The sequence below is a fragment of the Telopea speciosissima genome, chromosome 2, assembly GCF_018873765.1.
Source record: "Telopea speciosissima isolate NSW1024214 ecotype Mountain lineage chromosome 2, Tspe_v1, whole genome shotgun sequence".
Classification (NCBI taxonomy): domain Eukaryota; kingdom Viridiplantae; phylum Streptophyta; class Magnoliopsida; order Proteales; family Proteaceae; genus Telopea; species Telopea speciosissima.
Window position 1 is genome coordinate 8,430,199 of NC_057917.1, and position 16,258 is coordinate 8,446,456.

The 16,258-nt window shown below is 40.6% G+C and overlaps 1 protein-coding gene across 2 annotated transcripts in view; it reads right to left on the minus strand.

Annotated features, from left to right (window-relative positions):
- Window positions 1–589: 589 nt before the first annotated feature.
- Window positions 590–16,258, minus strand: part of LOC122650344 (tRNA ligase 1) — a 110,037-nt gene continuing 94,368 nt past the window's right edge. Inside the window, exons 24-27 of one of the 2 annotated variants that reach the window (XM_043843745.1) lie at window positions 5,695–5,779; window positions 3,076–3,178; window positions 2,703–2,861; window positions 590–1,171 (exon numbers count right to left, since the gene is read on the minus strand). In XM_043843745.1, the coding sequence (XP_043699680.1) occupies window positions 782–1,171; window positions 2,703–2,861; window positions 3,076–3,178; window positions 5,695–5,779 (737 nt within the window). In that variant the 3' untranslated portion in view covers window positions 590–781. The remainder of the gene's footprint in view (window positions 1,172–2,702; window positions 2,862–3,075; window positions 3,179–5,694; window positions 5,780–16,258) is intronic. The other variant, XM_043843746.1, reaches the window with a different exon arrangement.

The following is a 16,258-nucleotide window of genomic DNA, read 5'->3' on the forward strand; positions in this document are numbered from 1 at the left end:
ACCTAGTACGTATCCCAACTATGATTGAGCCAGTAACTATAACCACCTCCAAGTCTCCGACCAAGGCCTCCCAATAAGGTACCCCATACCCAAATAAGGACTGCAGTTGTTACTGGCGCTCGTAGGCTTAAATTAACAATCCTATGATCACCTTACCCTTAAGGAATTGGGTTCATGGTTTTAGTAATTGGTATCGGAATTCGCACCGGTATTAGCCAATGCCAATATCTATCTGTTATTTAAATTTTTTTTGTTTATCAATTTTTTTCTTTATTTAAACTTTAATGTGACACTCCCAATACCACATGGCACTACCCTATTGGTCGTACCACATATCAATTACTAAATCCATGATTGTTATCGAACCAATCGCTTTAGATCGGAATTAATATGTTTTAAAACTCTCTTTACAATTCAAAGTAAATGTACAATCATGATTTTTCAATTTTCACATAGGTTGAAAAAAAAAACGAAAAAGAAAAAAAAATATTCGTGGAACTTTTTTTTTTTGTTTGTTAAAAAAAGAACCATTATAGACAGTAGGAAAGTTTAACATGGAAGAAAAAATTCATGTAAAATATCGCAAATGTACATAAACTCGGAGCAAAACTGCTTAATTTCCAACAGAAGATTTTCTCTTCTCCATGGCAGGCCATACCTATTCCCTTATCTCATGTCCTCAAAACCCAAGGAGAGAGTAACAATGCCATACGATGATACTGATCTTGGAGGCCACCACAAGAACCATCCAGATTATATAGTAATAAAACTTTGAAGAAGCTTAATAAAAATCCAAAGACCCTGGGATGGTGACAGGTGGGTTGATCTCTATGCGAGTTGCTTTCCCCTCTGAAAGCAGCTGTGGTAGTGTGTTGGCTTCCTTGGCTGCAAGTCCTCCAGTCCATATGGTCACATGGGGCCACTGGTTTTTTGAAGTTATCTTCTCACCATCAACAGAGCCAGGGTGGGCTTCTAGGGCAGCCAAGTTATCAGAGAACAACAATGCAGTAAAATCAACAGGTACCTCTCGATGGAGGTACATACCATAACTAGCGACAGCAGTGACACCATGGCTCCTCTTGTGAGCAAGAGTTACATGAGCCTTCTTTAGGCTGTTCTCCATATCCTTACCCTTGAGGAAAGCTTCAACCTTCGGATTCTTCACAGCTAACTGCTTGGAGATTGAGAAAATAGTAAGAAAAGAAAGTTGTAATACTACATCAGACAAAGTTAAAAGCTACAACCAGGATGAAGTTTTTTGTTCCTGTGAGTTTTGATATGATGCTGAGGCACCTTGATTCGTTCAGAAAATCCTTGGGAAGAGAGGAGGTTATTATGGTTCCTACAGATGCCCAAATACCACTGCATGCGTGCAGCATGCAATCAGAATGCTTCAGCAGCAGAAGGAAGCAACCAATGATGTACAAATATCACTAAGTAAACATGACTCCTCATTTGAGGCTCCTAAACTTTCAATTCACATTTTTTCATTTTTCTGTGGAAGGTGTATAATATATTCTCCAAACACCAAAGGAGTACTTCAGGACAGCTATTGAGAATTTATCTCATCAAAATTTTCTTCCAAAACCAGACCAGAAAAAGAATGCGCCCCCCCCCCCTCCCCCTCCCCCTCCCCCTCCCCCTCCCACCGGCACTGGCAATCCCAGCCTCAGTATTCATCATTTTTCTTTATGTTTATTTGGACAGCACTATGTAATCCTGGTTAGAGGTGCAGGGTCCAAGAATAACCCAAGACAGATCAATCTAGCCTGGTTTATACACGGCCCAGCCTGGTTCCAACCTCATATGTACAAGCAGCACATATTAATCCATACACAACAACAAAGCCTTATCCCAACTAAATGGGGTCGACTACATGGATCCTAGACCTCCAATCAACTCTATTCGAAGTCATGTTGTACAAGACCTAGGCTACGTATTAATACATAACAAATAGTAAGTACTATGTAATACAGATGTATAAACTGTGTGATGTGATTTCACATATTATATTCATATGCATTTAGTATATATTAAATGATTGATGTGCACTATTTATATAAGATTACATGATTCAGCATAACATGGCAGGATGGAAGCATTATACATTATCTAACAAGAAAATATTACCGGACCAGCCAAACCCAAAATAAGAAAAACTAGGTTAGTCAGACTGAGCTAGGGTTGGGAAATCCAGCATGAGGTTGAAATGGGCTGGCTTAAGGTTGACACCCTTGGGCTGCCCCAGGATTGTTACCGACCTGGGCCACGCAGCACAGGATTCCCTAATCCTAATCTGGATGCTTCAACCAAGTGGGAAATATAGCAATTTTCAAGCCTTGGCATCGACTCAAAACACTAGAAATCAGTATGTTGCTGGGCCCTAAATAGTTTGGTCCAATGGCCCAGCAGTTTACAAAATCAGTGTTCTGTCTAGCCTATACATTGTTAAAACTTTCTCAGTATTCATGCCTATACCAGACTTTCATTTATCTAGGCATAGAGATCTAGAGCCAGCAACGTATACCATCCTATCATTAATCTGTACCAACAGGCAACTTCCCTCATTGGGTTTGTTGGGGCTTTTTAAGCCAAAGCTGGAAAAGTTGAACAGTATCACTTGAAAATCTACAGAAACTAGGAATCAATATCAGTGTGGGTTTTGGCCAACTTGGCAACTGAAAGAGAGGTAGACATCTTACATTGTTGAGGAGGTTCCTGATTTCTGTAACAGGTAAGGTGACAGCCGCAAAAGCTATGGTTCCAAACTTCCTCTTCTCAGTATTGGGCACTGAAAAATCACCCTTTGCAACGGTTTTTAGTTGCTCCAACACTTGTTTGACTGCATAATCAAAAGGGACCTGGGAATGGCACATTCAAGTAGAGAAAGGATCAATGAGAGTCCAGCATTCAATTCAGAATATCAAGCCATCTGACTGCAAGTAAGATATCTTTTTCATTTTATTTATTATTTTTTGGAGGCAGGGTTCTACAGATATTGAAACAGCCAATGCCTGTTGGTACACTGCCAAAGAAAAATGGTGTAAATAAGCAACAAAAAATGCACATACTAACCTGAATAGAATTGAGATACTCAGCATTCCCAAATAAAATTTCCCGTAATTTCTTTTCCCATATAGCCCACTCCTTTGCATATGATCCTTTGGAGGATTCCAATCTAAGTTAAAGAAATACAGTGCAAAGTGCAAAATGTCAATAAAAGGAGGATTGTAGGGCCTTCAATTGAAAACTTCAAGAAGCCAAAATATTGATTGTAGCCACATGTTATAACAAACTTGCATTTATAGATGGATAGGGGTTTGGGATTAGCAAGTGCCAGTGAGAACCTTAACCTGCTCCTACTCTCAATTGTCACCAACCTAAACCTAGAATCTAAATCTAGTGTAGGAAAACAAGTCCCTTCTACTTCCTGTTTATCTCTTGACAAAATTGTTACCAACCCAACCTAAATAAATTGCCAGCTCAGATAAACTTTTGTCTAAAAATACACCACAGTTATTCAAACCAGGGGAAACATAATCTAATCGATTGAAGCATTCAACCTTGATGGCCCCTGTTCTCCATTAACTCCTCACAGACCCATCGGGCTTAAAGGTTCAGCATAAGCATCAATACATGGTGAAGGACAGATTAGATGAAACCTAATATATGGTGGCAAAGGCCTATTCTAACAAGAGTTCCATCAAACATATCGAAGGCAGATTGAAGAGGGGGAAAATCAGAACTAATGGTTTTAAAACAGAAAACAGAGTAGGAAAGTTATAGGAATCTGGGAATTAATAACAGGATGCCCTAAAGAGTAAAGACAAAGGTTATAAGAATAAAGAGAGAATTGATGGGAAGATGAATCGGAACGAGAAAGATGATTTGAGGGCTGCCGCACGCAGAAGACTGAATCCAACTTTAATCTAAGAAGTCACCATCTGATATTATGGAAACCAGTCCCCAACTATGACATGCACTGAAGAAAGTATAAGCAATTGATGATTTGTTACGCTGAAACATACAAATTGATTCAAGGGAAAGAAACAGATTACAGATTATACTCAACTAGATAATCTGGCATGCTCAAGAGGGGAGAATAAGAAAGAACCAGTAGCGGAGAATGAAAGGAGGGAAATAAAGAAACCCAAATAGAGAAAAGAATCAAAGAAATAACCACTCACCATTCTAGGGTTTCCACTTATGCAGCAGCTTGCAATTCTTCAACTCTCTTCTTATGTTGTTACATCATTTATATAAAGAGACTTAAAAATTTCATTAAACCTTATCTGTTTCATCTTTATAAAAGATCAAAGCATCAGATACTTGATGGGGAGGTTCTAGTATCACAAATCCTTGACAAACAAACACTTAGCTACCCATCTCGCCTAATTTCACATAAAGACAACTTCACATTCTCATGGTTCTCTGACTATACTTGAGAAACCAAAGCGGAGATAATAAGGGTATCAATGTAACCACACATAAATAAACATGTATATACACAAAACAGAAGTGGGGCATCCTATGAGCTCTCAAGCACAAAGAATCTTGCCAAAAAAAAGCGGTTCAAGGATAAGGCACTATCAACTTTGGGTTTAGAGGAGCGTGTAGGTGCAGTTTGTCGTTAAAGCTTTGGTGTTAACATGAGCTGCTTTGAGATGGGTTATTAAAGAATATAGCCAGCAAGTTTAAATACTTGGTTGGCTCAATTGCGGTGAGCTGGTTTGCACGTGATTGACTTTCTTTAGAGGACAATACACTAGATTTGTATATGATTAATGGTCTCTTCTTTGTTTCATGCTATTTCTAGGCTGGAGAACAATGTCAGCAGGTGGGTGCTTCTTGTTCTACATTTATTTGTGTCACTTGCATCCTGATCAAGATATATTCATTTTTGAGAAATAACCGGTCTATAACCCATTCCTCGAAAGAAATTTTTACGGGTTATGTTCTGGAAGTTATTTCAATGCACTGAATGTGAAGCACCTAGAGTAGAGAAGTTATATACCAGGCATAATGAATTGCATTCATATGTGTTGCTTAACAAAATGAAACATCTCTTTGCCTGCCCCTTCTCCTCCACCATCTCGAAAAAAGCTCTCTTGTCCATTTAGCCCTGTTGCAGGAGACACTTATCCTTTGATAGAGAATGGCACTGGGTGATCAAGATCTTCAAAGGCAGCACTATCTATGACACAGTTGGAAAGCTAGTTTTTGGCTCTGCTATATATCACATTTGGATGGAAAGGAATCTTAGAAGATGGACTTCCAAATCTCGTTCCTTTGATTCGATTTGGAAAGCCATCTCATTTGGTGTCTCCTCCAAGCTCACCTTTTGCTCCCATAATCCCTTTTTTGACTCCCCAAGGAATAGGCATATTGTTGTTACCTGGGGCTTAGACAGTTCTCTCTTGCAGCCTCCAACCACTTAAGGATGGCCTGATTTTGTGTTTCCTCTCTCTCCCCCCCCCCCTTTTTCCCCTTTGTATATCCCCCCCCTTTTCCCCCCTGCCCCCTCCTGGGGTTTGTTAATATATTTATTCACCAAAAAAAAAAATAAAAAAATGAAACATTTCAATAAACCATACCCAACAGATAACAGCAAATCATAGACAACGAAAGCCTCCTGAGAGACCATTGATTCGTATTGTACAAAGGAAAACACAGTGACTAGCCTCAGTCAATTACCTTCCGTGCCTTTTGGTATGAAGCCTATATAGACTTAATCCTTCCTCCAGTATAGATTTCACAGGATCAGGTAAAGGACTCCTGCAGACAAAAAACTTTATAATTTGTTACAAAATAAAAATAGGCAGTACTAATGCTATGTTGAGAAGAGCCTAAAGGACTAAATAGGAAAAATCAAGGAAAATACTTATTGAGAAAAGTAGAATTCAACAAGTGTGTTTTTAGTAAAGTAACAAAGAAATGCATACAGTTCAAGTCCCAATAATGCATCATCTCAAAAGCAAGAGCTAAGTTGTAAGTGTGACAATAACAGAACCTGAATCAATACCTGGATACAAGGAAGAGAGAAGAGAAGAAGAAAGAACACTGCCCATGGTTTGAGTAATCAGCAGAATACTCGAACCGTGGGTGGGACTTGGGAGGATCTATTTATATTAACATCCAAGCAACAATTACAAATAAGGACTGGGTCCAAGTGTAGACAGAAATAAGAAAGAAAAACATTACCCCTAAAGAACCGACACAACTAAACACCCATAGAACCAACACCACAATTTACCAGTAAGAATATAATTTCCAAGTGTTGAACCATCATACTGGATGGCTTATGGTTGTTGAAAGTGGACAGTAATAAAGTTTATCTATTGCCTAAAGCTGTTTGTCAATAAAATTTATGCACAAATTTCCTGAACATCTCACAATTGATATCTACAATGCTGATTTGCAGTAAGACTATGCATCTCCTTTACTCGAATCCCCTTTTTTCTTTGGGAAGGAACAAAAATCTGTCTTACAAGATTTGAGTATACACGATTTCATGACTTTAGTAGTAATGTGGACCAGTTAATGATCTAATACAATTCAGTTACCTTTTTACATGGAGATTCAGCTTAGAACAGTAACCTCAAAGAACAGGAGAAGAAAAGCTCTAATATATAATTAGAATAATATGGTCAGTAGAACCCCATGATCATACCGAGTATGATCCCAATGATCAGGGGAAAAAACAGTGCACCTCATGTCTATAGACTGAAACTCTTGTAGAGTCATAGCAAGTAGAAACAGCATTCAATGCACAAATGTCAATCACCTGGCATTCTGAGCAAACTTTGACCTCAAAGATTTTCTGATGACTTCCCTTCCCACAACCACCAAAGGAAAAAAGAAATGAATTTAGGAGAGTTGTACAGATGTTGTAATTTGGAGGTCAATGTTGTAGTTGATTCCTAGATTCACTAGAATGAATCAGAAATAGCGAATGGAATGAAGCCATAAGGCTGAGATGATTGGTTGGTGATTTGACCATACAATAGGACATGAAGATGTGCATCATAGTTGTCAAGGGCCTCAAGGCGTCCAGGCACATTTTTTTGGATGGGCGCCTTGTTGGTGTTGCCTTAATTTTTTGACCCCCTCGACCACCTTGGTTCGCCTAGATGCCGTGACAGCTATGATGTGCATTGCTATTGTAGAAAGTTCAATATATATCTCTATCTAAAACAGAAAATAATGATGACTACACTACTTAAATCCGATCACAAATTTGAGAAATATCAGAACTAATTAATCAAAGTAGCTTTAATACAAGTAACACGAAAGAATCAAATAAAGCATAAAGCAGAATATTACCAAGAAGGAAGATAGGTATTATAAATGCTATGATACTGGAGTTGGTAACTCAATGCAATTCATGTGGTTCTTTACTTCGTTCTGTAAATCTACAGATTATCAGTAAGTAACATATAAAAGACTAAAGCTGAGAGCTTAGCCTAAAACAAATTTCAGTTAAATGATTTTATCATCTATTGGACTGGTCTGTCTTTGACTCTTTGTTACTTTAAAAAGAACCAGATCACTGTTAATCCATGGAATATTATAGGCCCAATAATAGAGGAGATGCCTCAGAAGCAAAAGAAGCAGCAGGATACTGAAGGATGAACAGCAAGTAGCACAGGTATACATGTCTATTAAAAAATAATGCCTACCTATTCCATCAGTTTCCAGATTCAGGTTTTGCTTCTATTATTTGTGAAGTTTATAGTCTGACAGCCTCCAAACTCTCGGAGGTGCTAGCGAGAGTTGGTTCATTTTCTTTTTGTAGTGTTTACATATAATGTAAGCTTCGTTATCATCTTTGCCAGAGGAAGGAATCACCAACATGAAGAAACAAGTACCAATATTTTGTGGTCCTATTTTCTGTTCCATGTTTTCTCAGTACAGCTAGAGAACTAAACTCATGTGGACTGGTATAGCAATGCCAAATCTCAAAATGGTAACCAGTTAACATCCCACAGCTTGAACTAGCATTTGTGACTAACCCATAGAACAATGAGGAGGTGATGGTTCAACCCTAACAATCTATTTTAATGTTTATAAGCACAAGAAGTTGGTAGAAGTGAGCCAGTTCTTAACAGGAACAAGCTCTTATGGTTTTCAGGATATGTAGAATGGTAAAGGTCCATAAAAAGGGTTCTAAGAATCGAGAATCGAATCGTTGAATTGGCCGATTCACACCCAAAAACCCTGGAAATTCCATCTTTTGGATCGAAGATTGATTCCGTCTCCAATTCCACATTTTAAAACCCTGTCCGTAACCTGGTGCGAGTCTCACTTTTGTGGGGCCTAGGGGTGGATTTGGATCGTTCCATTAACCTTTGGCATATTTTGTACGAAATGGTTGCCCGTGGACTTGAACCCACATATTCAGTGGTAGCAGCCAGTTATTTTACCATCATAACGAGCAATCGTTGCCACGGCCCCTACTGTGGTGGAACGAATAACCAAATGGAATCAACTACTATTATTGTCTGGATATCAAAAGACCAAAATAAATATACTGTTGGAATATGGGCTTTCCGTGAGACATGGGTCGACCCATGATATAGTTGAGTTTCAGATTAGGGAAACAATGGAGAAGGAAGGAAGATGTTAGAGAAGAAGGAGACAAGAGAGGGAAGAAGAGAGAGTTACGGTTCAAAGTTGTGTGTTAGAGAGACTTCTCCAACCCACCTATATTGCTCAAATAGAATTACTAAAAGTATTACAATCACCTCCCTAGGGAGGTAAAAGGTAAAAAGACATAAAAAGTTAAAAATACATAATAAGGGAACTAGTTAGAAGTCTAGTTCCTGAACTACCCCTGATACATATTTACTATCAACTCTAACACTCCCCCTCAAGCTGGAGAATATATATTATGCATTCCCAGCTTGCTTAGAAGGATATTAAACTGAGGAGAGCCAAGAGCTTTGGTGAGGATATCTGCCAACTGATCACCAGTCTTCACAAAGGGAGTACAAATGCAGCCAGAGTCTATCTTCTCCTTGATGAAGTGTCTATCAACCTCTATGTGCTTGGTTCGGTCATGTTGAACAGATTGTGGGCACATCGATGGCTGCCTTGTTATCACAAGAGAGTCTCATAGGACCTCGATGTCAAATCCCAGTTCCTGAACAAGTCTTCTCAACCATATAAGTTCACAAACTCCATGGGCCATAGCTCTAAATTCTGCCTCTGCGCTGGATCTAGCTACAACATGCTGTTTTTCGCTTCTCCATGTAACCAAATTACCCCCAACAAAGGTGCAATAACCGGAAGTGGATCTCCTGTCTGTAATGGAGCCAGCCCAATCAGCATCTGTGAAACCTTCCACTTTCAAGTGGTTATGTCTGGCATACAACAATCCTTTCCCTGGAGAAGACTTTAAATATCTAAGAATACGGTAAACGGCATCCAAGTGGCCACTCTTGGGAGCATGCATGAATTGGCTCACTACTCCCACTGCATAGGAGATATCTGGACGTGTCATGGCAAGATAGATAAGCTTCCCCACTAGCCTTTGGTACTTTCCCGCATCCACTAGAGAAGAACCACAATCTTCTCCTAGTTTATGATTTTGCTCAATAGGAGAATTGGCTGGTTTGCAGCCCAACATTCCAGTCTCTGTCAACAAGTCAAGAACAAACTTCCGTTGACATATATTAATTCCTTTCTTGGTCCTTGATACTTCAATGCCTAAGAAATACTTCAAGGGACCCAAGTCTTTAATTTCAAACTGTCGTGCCAAGTAACTCTTCAGGTTATCTATCTCAACTATATCATCTCCTGTGACCACAATATCATCAACATAAACAATAAGGGTGTAATGGTACCATGGCCCCTCTTAGTAAAGAGAGTATGATCACTGCTCGGGAATATCCATTCTTTAGAACGGCTTGCCGAAAGCGCTCAAACCATGCCTTTGGTGATCTGTTTGAGACCATATAATGCCTTCTTGAGGAGACACACCTTCCCTTTGATGGCGTTTGAAGCCTGGAGGAGTTTGCATGTACACTTCCTCTTCCAAATCCCCATGGAGAAAGGCATTCTTCACATCCAATCGGTATAATGGCCATTCTTTATTGGCGACAATGACAAAAGAACTCTAATTGAGTTGTGTTTGGCAACCGGAGCAAATGTCTCCCGATAGTCAATTCCATAGACTTGATCGTATCCCTTAGCCACCAACCTCGCTTTGTATCTCTCAACACTCCCATTAGATTTGTACTTGATTGTGTAGACCCATCTCGCATCCAACAGGGACACGTCCCTTAGGAAGATCCACCATTGCCAAGTACCATTCTTCTCAAGTGCCATCATTTCTCGACATAGCTTGTCTCCATTTTGGGTCGACATAGCATCAATAACATTTTTGGGAGTAAAAGAGAGAGGAAGAATAAAGGCAAGACTGTAGGAGAAAGAGCATCATAGGAAACAAACTGGGCTATAGGATTAGTACAAGCTCTTTTCCCTTTGCATGAACAGCAATAGGGAGGTCTAAATCACATAAAGAAGGAGAAGGGAGATCACTCTGAGTTAGAAGAGTGGATCTCGGTTGTGGATCCGGATCCAAAGAGGACTCTTCGTAGGTCTTCTTTCTTTCATTATGCAAGCCTTCACCTTTTCTCGTATGTAATGTGGTAATCTTTCTCCTTACTAGACCACTCGGCGCATACGTAACCACCGAATCGATGCACATCATCCAGATTCACGGACTTCCCAATGTCAAACATAAAGGGAGAGATAGGTAGTGGGTAATGGAGAGAATCCGCGACTGTTCATTCCCACAATTCTCCCTCAAGAGGATGAGATGGGGCAAAAAAGGAATAGATTCAAGGAAGGTGACATCTTTAGAGGTAAAGCACCCGAGAAGAAGCATGGTAGCACCAGAACCTTTAGAAGTAGAAGAGTAGCCAAGAAAAAGACACTTGAGGGCTTTGGGATCAAGTTTTGTGCGATGTGATTTGTTAACATGCACATAACAAACAAGCAAAGATTTTAGGAGGAAGAGAGAAAGCGAAACTGTGGAGATAAGATGTCTAAGGGAGATTTGAAACCAAGAAGTTTGGTTGGCATGCGATTGATGAGGAAAGAAGCAAGAGAAGAGCAAAGGAGACCAAAAAGTCTTGGGAACATGCATACCAAACAAGAGACTACGGGTGACCTCCAATAAATGGCGATTTTTCCTCTCAGCAACCCCATTTTGTTGGGGTGTGTCAACACACGCTAACTGATGGAGAATGCCATTCTTAGTAAAGAAAGCTTGGAGACCACTAAACATATATTCTCCCCCTTTATCAGACCGGACAACTTTGATACGAGTATCAAACTGAGTAAGGATCATTTGATAAAAATTCTGAAATGCCTCACAAACATCACTCTTATTTTTTAGAAGAACAGTCCAAGTGGCACGAGAAAAATCATCAACAAAAGAGACAAAGTAACGAAAGCCAAATAAAGAAGTAGTGGGAGAAGGTCCCCAAACATCAGTATGTATAATATGGAAAGGAGCAGCAGTTCTATTACCATGATATAGATAAGAGGAGCGACAATGTTTGGCCAACATACATGGTTCACATTCAAAAACATGGGAAGATGCAATGAAGAAAATAAGTGAGGTAAATGTTTCCTCATTACAACAAAAGATGGATGGCCTAGACGCCGATGCCATAACATAACGACTCGCTGAACTATCATGTCATCACGTCCACACACATAGGGATCGAGTCAGGTACACTAGGATAAAAAGGTAAAGGCCTTTCTCCTCACGTCCGCTACCAATAATCCTCTTCGTCACCAAATCCTGAAAGAGACAGTGAGAAGGAAAAAGGTGACACAACATTGAGGGATTTAGTCAGTGACTTAGGATAAAAGGTTAACAAGAAGGTTAGGAACATGAAGAATCGAGGTAAGGGAAATAAAGGAGGTAACAGGGATACTACCTTTACCGGATATCGAGGAAAGGGATCCATCGCCTATCCCGACTTTATCCTTACAGAGCAAATGGTATAGGTATCATAAGTAGAGGACATACTCATCGTGTGGTCGGTGGCACGCAGTCAGACCCAAGATCGGCTGCATGAGGCGTAGCGGAGACTGCAAGGCCGAGGACGAAGATGAGCTGGCCACGGTAGATGCAGGAGATGTGCTCAATCGGGCTATAATCCGGCGGATCGTGTCAACCAAGATAGGATCATCCTGTGGAGCATCCGCCGAGTCGTCACGGAGCGAGCTCGAGCTCCCCTCTACGACCACCACGACTACGTGTGCTAGGGGGGCGACCATGAAGGGACCAACACCTATCCTTGGTGTGCCCAGTTCTCCCACAGTGATCACATTTAAACCTGTCTCTCCCAACTCCACATGGCACCAATTGTCTCTACTACACCTGGCTGCCTCACGAGTGGGCCCTTGGCCTCTACTACCCCCAAGGGTGTCTCGAAAAAAACTGGAATTGAGAGCTGACTTGTCATGAGATGATGCTGATGTGGAGTCCATAGTGACACGGCGAGTCTCCTCACTCTGTAGGTAACTACAGACCTCACTAAGAGATGGAAGAGGAGATCGGCCTAAGAGTTGGAGCCGGATGGGTTCATAGTCTGGGTTCAGACCACCAAGTAAAGTAAACACCCGCTCCCTTTCAAAGGTCTGATACACCTTCGCTTCATCCGCCGGGTTAATCAAATGGAGGTCCCGGTAGTGGTCATATTCTTCCAAAAGACTAAGGAAGGCATGATAGTACTCAGAGATAGTTCTGTCCCCTTGCCGCATGGAATGAATCTTTTGGTGCAGCTGATACACTTTGGCAGAGTCACCCACTCTGTCATAGGCCTGAGAGACACTATCCCAGATGGCCTTGGCAGTCTCCTTTCTTATAAATCTTCTCCCAATCTCAGGCTTCATGGAGAAGATCAACCATGTCATGATTGTAGAGTTCTCAGTCTCCCATTTCTCATAAGTAGGTGCATTCGGCTCTGGAGGCTTGATAGCACCTGTGATGTACCCAAGCTTCCCTTTGCTCCTAAGGGAAAGTTTCACGGAATGTGACCAGTCCAAGTAATTTGTCTCATCAAGTTTCACAAAGGAAAGCTGAAACTGTGTGCTTTCATAGGCAAATTGAGGAGAAGGGACAGGTATACCAGGTCCCGAAATCTCTAATCAGCCATTGCTCAAGTGGGAGTACACACTCTACCCAAATAAAAAAAAACTTCCAAACAGTCCGATAACACGTAACCAAGCAAGTAAAGGCATCAGTAGAGGCACAAGTAAAGGAAAAAGCAGGAAAAAGGGGCTTCACCCTAGCATTCACCAAGAAATAACATATCTGAAACAATCTTAAGGCCCTCACACAGGCTGATGTTAAACATTTCTCAGCAAAGGCAGCAATACATAGCAGTCCAGATGGGCAGAAACAAGAGGAGCAGAGAAATTGCAGTCCCGATATTACCTAGGCGTAAACAGAGATTCCACGAAAGAGAGTACTGCTCAAGCAAGAGTGGAAGATTGAAACCAAGGCCGATGGGATGAAAAGAACACCCTTGGGCGATTCTATGGAGCCATTCCAAGGTGAAACCAAGGCCGAGAGAGAGAGAACCAGGGGCTCGAACTTGAAGCTGGCGGTAATAGTTGCAGGTGATGGAATGGCTTCAAAACTTCATAATAGCTTCTACCAAGCTCAAAGAACACCTCCAAACAGATGAGTAGGTTATTTCCAACCTATTTCATACTTCTATACCACAGATTTTTTACATTGGTAGCTTCTCTTTGAAACCCTTTGAATCCTAGGATTCCAAAGAGAAGAAAAGAATAGAGAAGAGCAACCAAATATGACTCTCAAACCAACCAGCTTTGATACCAAGTTGAGTTTCAGATTAGGGAAACAATGGAGAAGGAAGGAAGATGTTAGAGAAGAAGGAGACAAGAGAGGGAAGAAGAGAGAGTTACGGTTCAAAGTTGTGTGTTAGAGAGACTTCTCCAACCCACCTATATTGCTCAAATAGAATTACTAAAAGTATTACAATCACCTCCCTAGGGAGGTAAAAGGTAAAAAGACATAAAAAGTTAAAAATACATAATAAGGGAACTAGTTAGAAGTCTAGTTCCTGAACTACCCCTGATACATATTTACTATCAACTCTAACAGATATATGGTCGACCCATGAGGTTGTTTTTCTATTTAGTTGTTTATTCCTATTCCTAGCTATACTATGTTGCCTAGTCAGCTAGTTAGAGTTAGAGTTCTAATTGTAATTGGTTTCTTATGGATTTACTATTATAAATAAATCGTGGAGGGCTCATTGCTCTACACAAGCCATTATTATCATTATTTCTTCATGGTATCAGAGCTGAAAACGATACCTGAGAGATAATTCTCACATCCCAATATCGATCTCTCTACTTGAGATTGAATTCTGCTCCCACTCATCTTCCCCTTCCTAAAACCCTAAACCCCCGAAACCCTAAAGCCTTCTCTCTTCTCTTCTTCTTCTTTTATGGAGGCGGTACTTTGAGGTGATATCATAATGATCTAGTACCTGCCCATAATCTTACCTCCTTTCGTGTATTCTTTTTTTATGATCTCCAACAATCGTGAGATCCATGTCTGAAGATTGAAGCTCTGCAGTTTATTTATATTTGAAGACCTGCAGATTTTTTTTATGAAGACCAGCAGCTTTATTTGAAGACCTGCAATTTTTTATTCGAAGACCAGCAGATTTTTGAAGCCCTGCAATTTTTTCGAAGACCTGCAGATTATTCAAAAACCTGCAGGTATTTTTTCTTGTTGTAGACCTACGGCCACAACAGATTTTTTTGTTTCTGCAGTTCTCGGTTTCCAGCATTCCTGCAGATTTTTTGTTCTTCTCAGTTTTTCTGCATGATACATAAGCAGAACCAGTATTCCATCACAAGCCGAGATTTTTTTTGCAGAAATCGATTTCTGCACTTTTTTGGAATCGATATCTGCAATTTTCTTGGCTGTTTTTGGATTTTTTTGTGATCAATATGCTTGATTCAGAAGTCTCTACAGTGGCCACTGGTCAAATTACTGCACAAGGGAATCATCATGATTATCCCTCTTTTCCAGTCAGCCCAGTGAAGCTCGATGGCACCAATTATTTACTCTGGTCCACATCAGTTTTTCTCTCCATTGATGCAAGGGGTTATAAGGGATATATCTGTGGTACCACTGTCAAGCCAAGTGAGGCTGGTTCATTACAAGACAAGTGGAGTTCAAGCAACTCTCTTGTTATGTCTTTTCTTCTCAGTGCAATGACTCCTTCCATTGCCCGTAGCTATACACTACTTGATTCAGCCGCAAAAATTTGTAAAGCTGCTAAGGGTACCTATTCCCAGGTAGGGAATGATGCACAAGTTTATGATATTCAACGGAAAATTCATGCAACCAAACAGGGTGAACTGACCTTATCCGAATATTACTGTGAACTTCGTAGTCTGTGGCAGGAACTTGACTATTATGATAACTTTCAGCTTGATTGTCCTTCTGATATTACCAAATTTCAGCTTAGGGAGGACAAATTCAGAGTATACACTTTTTTTACTGGCCTTAATGTGGAATATGATCAGCTTCGGTCTCAAGTTCTGAGTCGTTCACCTTTTCCCACTTTGGAGCAAGCCTACTCTTTGATACAATTGGAAGATACTCGTCGTTCCACCATGTTACCAACTACACAGCCAGAGAGATTTGCTTTAATTTCCTCTGGGGGTGGCTCTTCTAATACTGGTACCCGTTCCTCATCTGAGAAGGAACCTCTTAAGTATACCCATTGTGGAAAAGAACGACATACTGTGGATTATTGTTGGAAGTTGCATGGTCGGCCATCTGATTCATCTGATGGTCGTAGTGGTGGTCGTGGTCGAGGCCGTGGTCGTGGTCGTGGTGGCACACAGGCTCACCTTTTTGAAGCTACTGAAACAGCCCCTACTACTACCCTTTCTGCAGAGGAACTTGCTATTTTTCGTTGCATGATGACAAACTTTGGATCTCTTGCATCCTCATCTGCATCTACCTCTACCTCGACTGTGGTTCCCTCTTCTGAATCCAACCTTGTTTTCTCCAAACCAGGTATTTCTTTTGCTGGTCAGTGTGCTTTGGCATTATCTCATCCTTGGATAATTGATTCAGGGGCTACTGACCACATGACTGGTACATCTAATTTGTTTTTTCGTTACTCTCCTTGTTCAGGCAAAGATAAAATTAAGATAGCCGATGGTTCTCTTTCCTCTG